This window comes from Ipomoea triloba, chromosome 8 (assembly GCF_003576645.1).
Source record: "Ipomoea triloba cultivar NCNSP0323 chromosome 8, ASM357664v1".
Classification (NCBI taxonomy): Eukaryota; Viridiplantae; Streptophyta; class Magnoliopsida; order Solanales; family Convolvulaceae; genus Ipomoea; species Ipomoea triloba.
Genome location: NC_044923.1, coordinates 9614295 through 9630315, shown reverse-complemented (window position 1 = coordinate 9630315; position 16021 = coordinate 9614295). Strand labels below are relative to the sequence as shown.

Genomic DNA, 16021 nt, shown 5'->3' with positions numbered 1-16021 from the left:
AAAGGAGGAGCCAAGGCCTGTCGTTCGTCTCTGGCGGTCTTCACCATTGCTACTGTCGGACTGGAGGACCAAGCTCGCCAATCTGCTGCTCGTCTTCTCGGTCTCCACTCTAGGAGGTCGGGGTTGCGAACGATGGTGAGTGGTTTCGGTACGAGGTGGTGGTTGCTTCTTCAGCGACTGGATTTTCCTCCCAAAACGCAGCAACTCCGGCGAGCTTACAGCCATCGTACAATCTGTGGTGTCTGTTTTCGAGAAAGAGGGAATCAATCACCTAAGATTGTTGGTTCAAACCGTATCTTTGCCCCTTTAATTTGGTCTCATTTTCGCAGGTGAGAGATGAGTGGCAGCCGACAGCGGTGGTGGAGACTCTGGTTTCTTTTTTTGCAAATTGCAGTTTGTAGAGTTGAGTTTTGGTGAAGCAGATCTTCCTTGGTGTACAACATGATAATGTTAACAGGCGAGAAAACGGAAGAAAAGGTGGTAGTAGCTTGATGGCCTTAGCTCTAAGGTTTAGATGAGAGTGCGAGGGTTCGAAACCTTGCTCAGGTTAGCCATTGGTTGAATCTGGTTTGCTCCTTCTATAATTATTGTTTTAGATTGCTTGTTCTTCTTTTCCTCGCCTACGCACTGGAGCAAAAAATAATCTCTCGACGCGTCGAGAGCCTCCACTGAGAAAATTTGTCTTCCTTCCTTCGACTGTGGTCACCAGCGTTTTGTTCGTAATTCGCTTTTGTTGTTGTCGTTGATGGTGGCTCGCGGTTGGAGAGAGCGATAGCGGGCGGTGCGGCTCGACGCTACGGACGCCGGAGAGTTGACGAGCTAGGTGGATGCGAACCGGACTGGTGGTGGCTATGGTGTCGGCAGAGACCGGTAGCCGGTGGTGGAACGCTGTACGATCAGATGGTGGTGGAGAGCTGAAATTTCCGGTGAGCCGAGACGGCGACAGTAAGTTGTGACGGTGACAAGGATGGTGAATACCATCCGATTGATTAGAGGAACACGGCATTTCGTCGCGTTCCCCACAGACGGCGCCAATGATGGTGTAAATGTAAACGGGGGTACGGATTTACACCACGTGTGTTGTTTGATTGTGTATGTTGTAGTGTATGGATTGGTGTATGGATGAATGCAGGGAGAAGGGGAAAGGAAGCCATGGCTTCCTTCTTGGAGAAGAAGAGAGAAGAAGATGGAAGGGAGAAGGAAGGAGCTCAGTGAGTCCTTCAGATTGAGGATCCAGGATGCCATTACAAGGGAGGGTCGGTCCTTTATATAGGAATAGGACCTGACCCTTCATGAATATAATATTACATTTGACTCTTAACAATTTCTAAGGGACACCCGACTTTTTAGGGGTACAATATTACACGGACTATACACATTATATTTCTACAGTAGTCCCTGAGGGTATTTACCCATCAATAGTATTCAAAAAAATATTACTCCCTCTGTCCCATTTTACCTGTCCTATTTACTATTCATTGGTCAAACCAACTCTTCCTTCTTTGCTTATTTTCTTTAATAATTTTTTATTATTTTTAAATTTAATTTTTTGTGTTTAATAGTACTTTTAATGTAGTTTCTAAATATATAAATTTTATATATTAATGCTAAACTTAATAATATGAAAAATTGGATTAAAAATTACTTCAGTCAAGCCTCGTTAAACGAACCAGACAACCATTTTGGGACGGAGGTAGTACTATATTATGTTAATGTATATAATTAAATTCCTCTCATGCTAATATTCTAAAGAAAAAATAAAAATTCCAACAATTAAATTACTATATGATGCATATTATAGTATTAAAAAATATTAGTATATTATGTTAATGTACGTAATTAATTTCTCTCAGGATAATATTCAAAAAAAAATTCAACAATCAAATTACTATATGATGTATATTATAGTATTAAAAAATATTACTATATTATGTTATTGTACGTAATTAAATTCCTCTCATGATAATATTTAAAAAAACAAAATTCCAACAATCAAATTACTATATGATGTATATTGTAGTATTAAAAAAATATTACTATATTATGTTAATGTACGTAGTTAAATTCCTCTCATGATAATATTCAAAAGAAAAATTCCAACAATCAAATTACTATATGATGTATATTATAGTATTCAAACAAAATATTACTATATTATGTTAATGTATGTAATTAAATTCCTCTCATGATAATATTAAAATAAAATAAAATTCCAACAATCAAATTACTATATGATGTATATTATAGTATTAAAAAAAATATTACTATATTATATTAATGTACGCAATTAAATTCCTCTCATGATAATATACCATGCAATTCAATTATATATGGTTCAAAATATTTTAATCTTGCATATTTTTTTTTTATATTCGTAAACAATCAAATTACTATATGATGTATATTATAGTATATTCAAAAAAAATTATTATATTATGTTAATATACGTAATTAAATTCCTCTCATGATAACATTCAAAAAAAATTTCAACAATCAAATTACTATATGATGTATATTATCTATATATACATATATATTAAAACAGAAGTGTTGTTTTCCTCCCATCCTAAATGTTATTTGTAATTATATTTTCTATTATTATATTGCTATATATATATATATATATAGATCTCTATCTTTTTTAAAGTCATTAAATAATAATATGATAATTTAATGAAAATAGAACTTATAAAAAATATATATTCTATTAAAATTTAAAATATTTTAAATCAAAATAGATATGTCAAATTTATTTATTTTAATAAGATAAAATTGAAATCTTCTATTCGATTTAGTATGTTTTTTTTTTACTATAGATATTTTTAATTTCATTTGTTTTATTTTTTGAATTTTAATTAAAATTGTTGAAACTAAAATAATTTAATTTGATTCGAAGATATATATATATATATANATATATATATATATATATATATATATATATATATATATATATATATATATATATATATATATATATATATATATATATATAGAATTATTGTTGCATGTCAAAAGTTCTCCAAAAAATAATTTGTTGCATGTCAATTTGTTTATTCCATCTAACTTTTAAAAGTAACTACAATATTATTACTACTATATATAAATATCTTCCTACATAAATAATGTTGGTTTTTAAAGTTTAAAAATGTGAAAGGTAAAATATATCATTATTATGATTTTAACATTCTACTAATAACAAAAATAAGTATTATTGCATTAATTTAAAAATTTTAGACCACAGATGTAAACAAATTTTATAAAATACCATAAATTATAAAAATTTACAAATCTAAAATAATACTCCGTAGTTATTATTTAAATATTATGAGCTCAAAACAAATTAATTTACATTAATAACATAACTGAAGAAAAACGAACATAAAAATGAACTAATTGAACTAACTTACATTTGCGAAGCTTGAAAAAAAATAATGTTATAGGGTAAATGTCGCACATTTAAATATAATGTTATTAAATTAATTGAAATCACATATTTAAGAAGGGAAAAGGTACAAATATGCCATCGAACTTTTTTTGGGATAGCAATTAAGCCATCGAACTCGAATAAGCTCCAAATTCATCCATGGACATGTAAAAAAAAAAGAGCAATTAGCCTTTTTAACAGGTTACCAACAGGTTTTTGCTAATTGGGATGCCACGTGAATTTTTTATTTTATATTATTATTATTATTATTATTATTATTATTATTATTATTATTATGTTTTTTTTCTTGGGTCAAATGCTTAATAGGAAAATGATAATAATAAAAATATAAAATAAAAAATTCACGTGGCATCCCAATCAGCAAAAACATGTTGGTAACATGTTAAGAAGGCTAATTGCTCCTTTTTTACAGGTTCATTGATGAATTTGGAGCTTATTCGAGTTCGATGGCTTAATTGCTATCTCCCAAATAGTTCGATGGCCTATTTGTACCTTTTCCCATTTATGAATGATGCATCTTCTCGAGATCTATCAATTTAAAAATGAATAATAATAAGAGATAATAGAACTAAAAAAAATAAACTTTCAATAAATTAGTTAAAAACATATCATAGATATACAAATATTGAACCACAAAATCTATTATGGACCTATTATTTAAATGATGATCTAGAGAGATTTTGATTGTGCTACATTGATGGGTTGGAAAATATTTAGAAACAAAACTAAATGGTTTCTAAATATCTATTACTACCTCCGTCCCAAAATGGTTGTCTGGTTCGTTTAACGAGGCTTGACTGAAGTAATTTTTAATCCAATTTTTCATATTATTAAGTTTAGCATTAATATATAAAATTTATATATTTAGAAACTACATTAAAAGTACTATTAAACACAAAAAAATTAAATTTAAAAATAATAAAAAAGTACTAAAGATAATAAGCAAAGAAGGAAGAGTTGGTTTGACCAATGAATAGTAAATATGACAGGTAAAATGGGACAGAGGAAGTACTATTTATGATAACAAACAAAAATGCGAAAGGTAAAATATATCGTTATTATGATTTTAACATTCTACTAATAACAAATTTAAGTATTATTGCATTAATTTAAAAATTTTGTACTACAAATGCTGTAAATAAATTTTATAAAATATCATAAATTATAAAAATTTACAAATATAAAATAATACTCCGTAGTTATTATTTAAATATTATGAGCCCAAAACAAACTAATCTACGTTAATAACATAACTGAAGAAAAACTAACATAAAAATGAACTAATTGAACTAACTTATATTTGCGGAGTTTGAAAAAAATAATGTTATTGGGTAAATGTCGCACATTTAAATATAATGTTATTTAACTAATTGAAATTCACATATTTAAGAATGATGCATCATCTCGATATCTATCAATTTAAAAATGAACAATAATATGAGATAATAGAACTAAAACAAATAAACTTTCAATAAATTAGTTAAAAACATATCATAGATCTACAAATATTGAAACACAAAATCTATTATGGACCTATTATTTAAATGATGATCCAGGGAGGTTTTGATTGTGCTACATTTATGGGTTGGAAAATATTTAGAAACAAAACTAAATGGTTTCTAGACATCTATTACTATTTATGATAACAAATAAAAGTTTAAGGCAAAAACTTGTGTGTGACCGTCTCATGATTTCAATCCGTGAGACGGGTTATATCTTTAACAACGAGGTCAAAGATCCCACCCATTAATCATCAAACATCTGATCCATTAATCAAAGGTCCGACCCGTCTTATGGATTGAGACTTGTAAGACGGTCTCACACAAGTGTTACTCAAAGTTTAAATTATTACTAAAGTAGATTCCGAAGCAAAACTCAGATATCAATGTAAAATTTTAAAATAAGAATGTTTTTTCATCCAAGGAAAAAAATTATATAATATTTATCAATATCTATATAATAAAAAAATTATCAATTTTTCTCTTTATCCATTTATGTAGACATATATTATATTTATAGTATTTTGTACAATATGAAAATATATACACATTTTTTTATAGAGTTGTGATTACTGGTGTAATTATACATGTTAATTGCTACAATGATTACTTATTAAAAAATTATTTTAAAATATATCTACACTCATACTCTTAATTAAAAATTCAAAAATATTTAAAAATTTATCTAAATATGTAATATAGTTAGGGACTACATTAATCCATATAAATTTAAAAATTAATTCTTTTAATTTGTAAATGTAATTTTCTTAATTATAATTAAAAAATATAAAATATAATTAAAAATAAAATTATAAAATTAACAAAATGTGTATTCATAAATATTTATATTTTTAAAAATGCATGCATACATATAACTATGCAATATATTAATCATACAAAATTAAAATGCTAATTTTTAATTTCTAAATTTATTTATTTTAATTATAATATATCAATATAAATTATAATTACAGAAATTATATTACAGAATTTGCATATATTCATATTTATAAATATTATTTGTGTATACACTGTATTACACAATCATATAAGAAAATGCGTCTAATTAGATTTTAAAATCAAATATACAAAATTTAAAATTTACATTTTTTAATTTCTAAGTATAATTTTCTTAGTTATTATTCATAGTGTTAGAATTATAATATATATGAAATACGGTTAGGAATACTTCAATTTAATTATGTAAATTTTTCTCTATAAATTTATATAAATATGTACATGATTAGAGATTATATTAATCGTACAAAATTTTAATTTGTATGCTATGAGAATAGATACTTGACCAAATATATGAAAATTCAACTATATTATTATATTATACATTTTAATATATTATATTTATTTTTTATTTAAATTAATAATAACAAAAAAATTTTCGTGCACCGCACGGGTAAAACACTAGTAATAATTATTGTAGTAACCTACATACTATGTTCTTACCAATCTATACTATATATAAAAATAATTTCCTCCTCCCAAATTTTCCCCCCAAAACTTAGGGGTATTTTGGTGAAATCATTTATTTTATTTATTTATTATTTTATTATTTTATTAATTATACATCCTATAATATTATTATGGTAATATATGATAATGATAATATGATAATATGGTAATATTGTTAATATTAGTGGGTGATGGGTGATTGGTGATATATAATTGATAATTGATAAAAATAGAATGAAAATATTTCAATAATAATATTCTACATCATTAATTAAAAATAGAACAGAAATTAGGTAAAAATACCAGTGGATCTATTATTCTAATTGACTAATTAACTGAAAATAAAAAAAAATCGACTAAAAATGAATCTGATGTTACTAATTGATTGAATATATAAAAGGAAATGAATATTATTCCGAGAAAAACGATATTACTAATTGATTTAAAATATAAAAAGATCGTAATCTATATTCTATACTATATATAAAAGTAAAATCCTCCTATTTCATTCCCCGCCTAAACTTTTGTAGTCAATTAATGAAATATTTTATTGGTCAAATAATTAATAAAGCTTATTTGTTAAGAAAATGTAAAATAGAAATTAACTAATATCTATAAATTGATAATATGTATACATGGGTTGTTAGATTTTTATAATAATCAAAATTAATTCATTCAAATAGGGAGGAGGAAGATAAAACTAAATGCAATATGGGGAAAATGAATATACTTAAAGTATAAAAGTATAATTACACATATATTAGTGTAATTGACTAATAATAATTGCCTAATAATTATTATGATAATTAAGTTAAGCATTGGTCGTTGAATTTATTTTTATAATAATTACAATTAATTTATTTCTCATTTTCTCATATTTATTTTAGTAATAATATAATTATATAAGTCATAATATAATTATATAAGTCATATTACTTATAGATCTTTTTAAGATAATTTTAGACAAACAAGACATATATTATTCAATTAATTGAGTAATATTTTTGTACTAATCTTATAATCAAATAAATGTACACGTTCAATATTAGAATTTTTTATAATTTCATCTTTATTTTTATTATCTCAATATATAATAAAAAGATTTATCCACGTCCTGGTAATTGGACAATTATTTGTTCTAATTCAAAGGAAAACATCAGAAAACATAATCGATCCAATCAATTTCATCAATTGCGCTATATAATATTCGATGTTATAATATATATAATTGTATATTGATCCAAATATTCTTTAAATATTATAACAAATCCATTCCGTGCAACGCACGAGCGAAAATACTAGTTATAATTAATAGATATTATTAACATACATACTATAATATTATTCTACCATAATTACCATATGAATTTGCACGTATAATAATACATATAAATTTACAAGATATAATATTATACTTGAATGAAATAGGTATGTTTTTAACAGTTGCAAATAATGAGAATTATAATTAATAGATATTATTAGCATACATAAGCTTGCAAAAAAAAAAAGAAAAAAAAAAGCATACATAATATAATATTATTCTATCATAATTACCATATGAATTTGCACATATAATAATGCATATGAATTTGCAGGACATAATATTATACTTGAACGAAATAGGTATTTTCTTTTTATTTTTTAGCACTACTAACTCTATTACAATATAGTATCTGTTCATAACTACTTTCTCAACCTACTGAAGCACAAAGAGTCAGACTCAAACTCACCCCTTCCATATGGGAGTGCAACCGGGTGCCACTAGATCACAAGGTCTTGGAGGAATAGGTATGTTCTTAACAATTGCGATTAATAATAAGAATTATTGATGGTTGATTTTATGAGTATATATGGATAATTAATAATCATGAGTTTGGTTTTACTAAAATGTCCCTGAGTTTTGGCGGAAAAATTTGGGGGAGGATTTTATTATTACACAATTGATGGGTATATTATGGATATAACAAACCGACCTGGGAAGGTAAGGTACGAGTCGTAGAGGGATCCCAAACCCGAGGTTGAGCCCCATGCTCGATTCGGGTCAAGTTACTGGGGGCCTCAGCCAGGGGCCAAGTACCGAGGCCTCGGGGAGTCGGGCTCGTGGGTCAGGTCATGGCGCGGACGCGGTCAAAGTGGATCTACAACCGTACCCCCGTCTTAGGGGGCGGTTTGGAGGTTTGGAGGGTATAAATAACCGTGTTATTGTCTCATTAAGACATGTTATATATTCTTTGTCCTAAACTACTTGTGTAATAGCATTACACCATCTTGTAATAGCTTATTGACTACGATCTAATACAATACTTGGTCCCCGTAACCTTGTCATACTCATTTCGCTTATTATTTCCTATTCATTCATATTATCATTCATTTAACGGGTTTGTTAGTCCGAAATCCCGGGTTAATTAAATCCATCAATAATAATAATAATAATAATAATAATAATTATTATTATTATTATTATTATTATTATTATTATTATTATTATTATAATAACAATAACGAAGGAGGGAACCAGAGGTGAAAGTTATGTGCAACAAGCTAGGAAAGGGAGGATGAAGCCGGGAGAGAGACAGTGGTGTTGGTGGCGAACGGTGGCGGTTGTGGTGTCAATGGTGAGGTAGTTTTTTCCCTTTTTTTTCTTTTCTTTTCTTGGCTGGTCGGAAAAATGGTGTTCGCCAGAAAAAATTGTAGGAGTGGTTGTTTTGGGTTTGGAGTAGAGCACTCGTGTTGATAACGTGTTGAAATCTATATCTTTGTATCATGTCCAAAGTCATACAGAGAATAAGGAAGGGAAGAGAAAACTAGAGAATACAGAACTGCTCGGACACATTCTTATTAGATAACCATTTACAATATATACATATACATCCCGTTAGGGGTGTAAACAAATCAAATAATTTTGATTCGATTCGTGATTCGAATTCGAATAGTTATATTCGAATTCGAATATTTCGAATACGAATTCGAATTCGAATAGTTATATTCGAATTCGAATATTTCGAATACGAATTCGAATTCGAATACACATTTTGATTCGAATGTTATTCAAATTCAAATACAAATAAGGATGGATTCGATTCGAATAGTATTCGAATATTCGAATATATATATATATATATATATATATATATATATATATATATATATATATATATATATATATATATATATATAAATTAAACTAGTAAAGGCATAAACTCTAAGCTAAAATAAAAGTGAGAGCAGCCGCTTCAGTGTTTCACCCTTCAGTCTTCCCAGTTCGGCAGCCGCAGTTCCCAACTTTGCTTCTTCCACAAATTGCTTCGCCCTCTTTTTGTCCTCCCCTTTTCACGGTAGACCACCGTCGTGGCAAGGAAGCACGGCAACAAGGAGAGCAACCCAGCAAGGCAGGGCAGCAACTCCTCACGGCCATTGTCGTTCGACGAAGGCAACAATCTTCACGGCCGCGAAAATTTTTGTTATATTTTATCTTAATCTATTGAAAAAATTAGAAAAAAAAATTAAGATAGTCATTTCGAATTCGAATGTTCGAGTCGAATCGAATATATTCGAATAAATTGGTCGAATCGAATACGAATCGGGATTTAGGATTCAAACACTAAACGAATTCGAATTCGAATACTCATCAAAATAATCGAATTCGAATCGAATACTGAAGTATTTACAAAAAAAAATAATAATAATTAGAATACATGATCGTTACAATAATAAAGGATACCATAAATACAGGAAAATGGCCATAATATCATATACCATAAATACAGGATAATGACCATAATATTATATATATTTACAACACTTAAAGATGAGAGCGACTTAATTGTGATGTGACCACATCACAACTTGAGCCCAATCCCTTTGAACTTTTCTTCAACAATTTGATCAAGTCTACTGGCCATTTCATCTGTTAGATGGTTCCTCCAATCTCCAACCTTACCTTTCCTGAAATACACATTATTTGGCCTATGAGAGCTCTTTCCAGTCTTGTTAACCAAGTTGCTCAAGCTTTCAAAGCTGCAAAGCCTCAAGATTCCACCTACAACACCACACTCTTCTTCCTCCTTAGAAAATGGACACCCCAAGAATGCCGCCATTCACCTCAACTGAACATTCGGCTCGTTCTTCATCTCCTCGTACTTCAAGAACAACACCTTCCTAGGATTCTCCAAGCTCTCCTTCCAGTATCCCAACAAATGATCCCAGAAAGGCCCAAAGTGACTTGCTCCCCTACAATATCTATCAAATGCCTCTGGAAACGGTATAACTTCCAGGCCACTAAGCTCAGCCCTCAACTTATTGATGAAGTGCCAAAACGACACCACCGTGTCCTTTTGGTTTCTGCACACACAAATGAGCTTGCATTCCGATTCCCATATCGATTTTGGTCATGTTTGGTAAATAATCAGCCTATCAGTCAATTTTGACTTATTTGACCATTGTTTGGTTAATAAGCTTTTTATAACTCCAAAACACTAAAATTCAAAAGGCTACTCAAAGCCGCATTTTCAATTAGTTTTTTGAGAAAAAAAATTATACCAAACAGCTATCAGCTAACAGCTAATCTATCAAACAACTTTCTACAATCAGCTAATTAATGTTATCAACTAATCATACCTTCTAACCCAATCAGTTAACAACTATTTACCAAACAGGGCCTTTGGTAACAACGCTAGTGGTAAATGCGTAGACAATACCCTAAACCCATTATTCATAGGGAAATCAGGGCTGTATTCTCTTGCATAAGAAATTTCTATGTTGCGAATTAAGTCCTGAGGACTTGTTGTGAGTAAAGGGTGGGTTTCTTGTGATACTGGGAATTGCTTTCGAGTGGTCAAAGCAAATTAAATACGAGAGCTTTCAACCAAGTGGTGCCGCATTTAGGGAGGGTACATAGTATGATATCAGAATGTTGAGCCTGGAAGTGTTGTTGGCATCTAAGAGCACCGTACAAGAACTGAGAATCAAACCAAAACCCTTTGTAGTTATACATATGAGGAGAGAGCCAACCTTCCTCTCTGGGTAGTGAAATGATGGATTCTCTTAGCTCTTTAGGGTAACAACTTTCTTGAGAAAATTGCTGCATAAATGAGTTTGAGGGTTTGGGATCAGATGGCGCAGCCATGGCAATATAATTGAAGCTATGAATGTTATTCTGTGAGGTCTGTGCAACTTTTTTTTTGTTTCTTGGGAATAGATCATATGAGTTAATTGAGTTAGGTTTGAGCAACTTGCAGTAGTTGAAGGTCACGCAGTTGGTCAGCCTGAACTTGTTAGTTGAGGGACCTTTTCATGATGAAAAATACTTTATGCACTTTCAAATTTCTACTTTGTTCTAATTTTTACTCCATTAGAACTGACTCAAATTTTTTCCTTTTGTAATTTAAAATTAATTTTTATAGTGATTTATTTTCTTGTAATTTCAAAAAGTAATTTATAGTTGAAGATTATTCTTAAAATTATTAGCATCACAATTATATATAATTAATTATATTTTTAGCAAATCTTATATTAAAAACTTCACAGAGAATGCTTTATTTCTTATGGCAAATTATTGTGTGGACCATAATAAAATGTACATTTTTAATGTACTAAATGTACATTATTTTTGTACTGAATGTACATTATTTTTATAGTATAAAAATAATATAATGTACATTCAGTACACAAATAATGTACATCCCCTGAATATAACGTACATTATTTTTATACTGAATGTATATTATTTGATAGTATGGTCCACACAGCTGTCCACACAATAATAATTGATTTCTTATGATCTTGGCCACGGGATCGCGAGTGTGACTTTTATACAAATAGTGAAAACTATTCAAATATACACATTATGCATAAAAAAATACACAACAAGGGTATAATTGTACAAATTTTCATTTTACGTCACTAACCATCAAAATTTGAATGTATAGTTAGCCCATGCAGCCAAAGATTTGCTGCAACATTGTTCATTATATATATATATATATATATATATATACATACATATACATATGGGCAAGATCAAATGATAACCATTGCTCTTGTGCAAACATACGAACTGCAAAATCAAGTAGAGTTCGTATCGCGTAAGGATCCTTCTCTAGTTTGCTTGTTGGTAAGTTCTTAAGCTCGGTCTACCGGTCGAAGGTCAGATGATTCCGAGCTTGTATAGGATAGGTGAAAATGCCCAAAAGTCTCATCTTCTTGTCATAAATGTGGTATTTATAGGGAAATAGGGGGAGACACATGCCGGATAGTGGGATCAAGCATTTACCATTATGCCAAAAGCACAGAGTAGTCAGCGTCATGTTTCAATGGTAGGATGTTGGACACTGTCCAACATAATTAACAATCATTATTCCATGGATCATGAATAAAATGTACTATACATTTTTAATATACTAAATTACTAATGGTACCCACATGGATGATGGGAGTGGGTCCGAGCCTTAGTGGAGGCAACTGTTGACTCATTGTGCTTCAATAGGTTGAGAAAGTAGTTATGAACAGATACTACATTGTAATAGAGTCAGTAGTAGACAAAAAAAAATACTAATGGTACATTATTTGTATACTGAAGAAGGTACATTAATTATTAAAAGTATATGATTTGAGTACTAAAAATACATTATTTTATATACTATCAAATAATTAGTATATTAAAAATTTACCTTTTATTCATAGTTCACACAAGAAAATTTGTCCATAACTAATAATAAATTCATTGTGTCGATTTTGAGTAGATGTGACCAATATATATTACATCTTTTCTACTACAAAATCTAAGTTGCCCATGCAGCCAAAGATCTGCTCAATATTTAAAAGTTATGACCTTGCACCTAACATTGTTAATTAATTATTATATATGTCTGTGTAGTAAGCAAATTAAAATTAGAGATAACAGGAGATATGGTACTTGTCTGTGTATGTCTTTTGGTGTAATATAAGATCTTCACAACCCGCTGTCTAGCTAGCACCTTATAATTTAAGTTATAAAATCAAAATTTAATTATATATCCTGACTATACCTAACCCATTTTATCTATAAATAGATACCCCAATGCAAGAAGGAAAAGTATCACAGACCAAATACTCCATGGCTGCGCCATCTGATCCTAAAATCACCTCAAACTCATTTTCGCATGATCAATTCTTCCAAGAAAATTGTTGGCCCGAAGAGCTAAGAGAATCCATGATTTCATCACTACCCAGAGAGGAAGGTTGGATCTCTCCTCATATATATAACTACAGAGGGTTTTGGCTTGCTCCTCATCACTTGCATGGTGTTCTCAGATCCCACCAACACTTCCAGGCTCAACATTCTGATGTTATACTATGTACCCCTCCTAAATGCGGCACCACATGGTTGAAAGCTCTCATATTTGCCTTGATCACTCGAAAACACTACTTCCCAACACAATTAGAAACCTTAACCCACCCTTTACTCACCACAAATCCTCAGGACTTGATTCCCAACATGGAATTTTCTTATGCAGGAGAAAACAGCCACCCTGATTTCCCTTCTCTGAATAATGGGCAAATGAGGCTAATGTCTACGCATTTACCACTAGCTTTGTTGCCAAAATCGGTAGGGGAATCGAAATGCAAGCTCATTTATATGTGCAGAAACCAAAAGGACACGGTGGTGTCGTTTTGGCACTTCATGAATGAGTTGAGGGGCGAGCTTCGAGGCCTGGGAGCAATGCCGTTTCCAGAGGCATTTGACAAATACTGCAGGGGAGCGAGTCACTATGGGCCTTTCTGGGATCATTTGTTGGGATACTGGAAGGAGAGCTCGGAGAATCCTGGGAAGGTGTTGTTCTTGAAGTACGAGGAGATGAAGAACAATGCGGATGTTCAGTTGAGGCGAATGGCGGCGTTCTTGGGGTGTCCATTTTCTGAGGAGGAAGAAGAGTGTGGTGTAGTAGGTGGAATCTTGAGACTTTGCAGCTTTGAAAGCTTGAGCAGCTTGGAAGTTAACAAGACTGGTAAAGGCTTATTGTTGGGTAATTCCAATAATGTGTTATTCAGGAAAGGTAATGTTGGAGATTGGAGGAACCATCTAACAGATGAAATGGCTATCAGACTTGATCAAATTGTTGAAGAAAAGTTCAAAGGGACAGGGCTCAAGTTGTGATAGATGTCATCACATCACAATTAAGTCTGATCTATCTCTCATCTTCAAATATTATTGTGCTTGTTATAAATGTTATTACGTGGATATTATGATAAGATTAACTAGTATTTTCGCTCGTGCGTTGCACGGATTGGATTTGTTGGAATATTTTAAGAATATTTGGATCGATATACAATTATATAAATTATAACATCGAATATTATATAGCGCAATTGATGAAATTGGTTGGATCGATTATGTTTTTTTTTTAATGTTTTTCTTGCTTGAATTAGAACAAATAATTGTCCAATTACCCAATGCGATGCATGGATAAATTTTTTATTATATATTTAGATAAATAAAAATAAAGATGAAATTATAAAATAATACTAATATTGAACGTATAGATTTATTTGATTATGAGATTAGTGCAAAAGTATTACTCAATTAATTGAATAATATATGACTTGTTTGTCACCAATTATCTTAAAAAGATCGATATGTAATATGATTTATGTAATTATATTATTAATTACTAAAATAAATATGGAAAAATGAGAAATAATTTAATTATATTTATTATAAAAATAAATTCAACGATCAATGTTTAGCTTAATTACCATAATGTCAAAACCTTGTGGTCTAATGACATCCGGTTGCACTTCCATATGGAAAGTGAAAGGGGTGGGTTTGAGTCTCAGTGGAGGCAATGTTGACTTTTTGTGCTTCAGTAGATTGAGAAAGTAATTATGAACAGATATTATACTAATATATGTGTAATTATACTTTTATACCTTAAATATATTCATTTTCACCATATCGCATTTAGTTTTTTCTTCCTCCTTATGTGAATGAACTAATTTTAATTATTATAAAAAATCTAACAACCCATTTTTAGTTAATTTTTTTAAAGTTTAAACAATTTAAAGTTTTCAAAAGAAAAGTGTAATTAGTTTTTTAATGTTTTTTAAATAATTTTCAGTCAATTAGTAATATCCTTTCCCTTTTTCAATTTGTCTAATTTATGTTTCCTTTTCTATTAGGATCTTTTTATATTTTTAAACAATTAGTAAAATCAATTTTCTTTTCCATTTTATCTTTACTATTACTATTGTTTGGGCGGGGATTTCACAATGAATGATTTTATTTTTATTGATAGTAGTATAGATAATTAGTTGAATTATTATAATTGATGTAAATAATAATTAATAAATTATTTTTTTCTTATAAAGTTACGCAGATTTTGTTTTCATTATTCTCACAATTATAATGATTTAATTATTATGAGAATTTGGTAAATAAAATTTTGTTACCAATAAAATGTTATTAATTTTTTACCAATTAATTAATAATATTATTTTGTGCAGGAAATTTGAAGGAGAGGGTTTTACTTTTATTTATAGTCTTGATACGTGAATATAGAAACAATATTACCAATTAATGGATATTATTAATTATTTGACCAATAAAATATTTAATTAATTGACTACAAAA

The 16021-nt window shown here is 29.6% G+C and overlaps 1 protein-coding gene and 1 pseudogene across 1 annotated transcript; one reads left to right on the top strand and one right to left on the bottom strand.

Annotated features, from left to right (window-relative positions):
• Nucleotides 1-10253: 10253 nt before the first annotated feature.
• On the bottom strand, nt 10254-11539 carry LOC116026919 (annotated as a pseudogene).
• Nucleotides 11540-13503: 1964 nt separating this feature from the next.
• On the top strand, nt 13504-14760 carry LOC116027903 (cytosolic sulfotransferase 12-like). The gene has a single exon (XM_031269671.1). It carries the CDS (start codon nt 13508-13510, stop codon nt 14546-14548), a length of 1041 nt encoding a protein of 346 aa, XP_031125531.1. The 5' UTR covers nt 13504-13507; the 3' UTR covers nt 14549-14760.
• The last annotated feature ends 1261 nt before the right edge of the window (nt 14761-16021 follow it).

Coding starts and splice junctions, on each gene's coding strand:
- LOC116027903 (XM_031269671.1), top strand. CDS start 13,508: ATGGCTGCGCCATCTGATCCTAAAATCACCTCAAACTCATTTTCGCAT.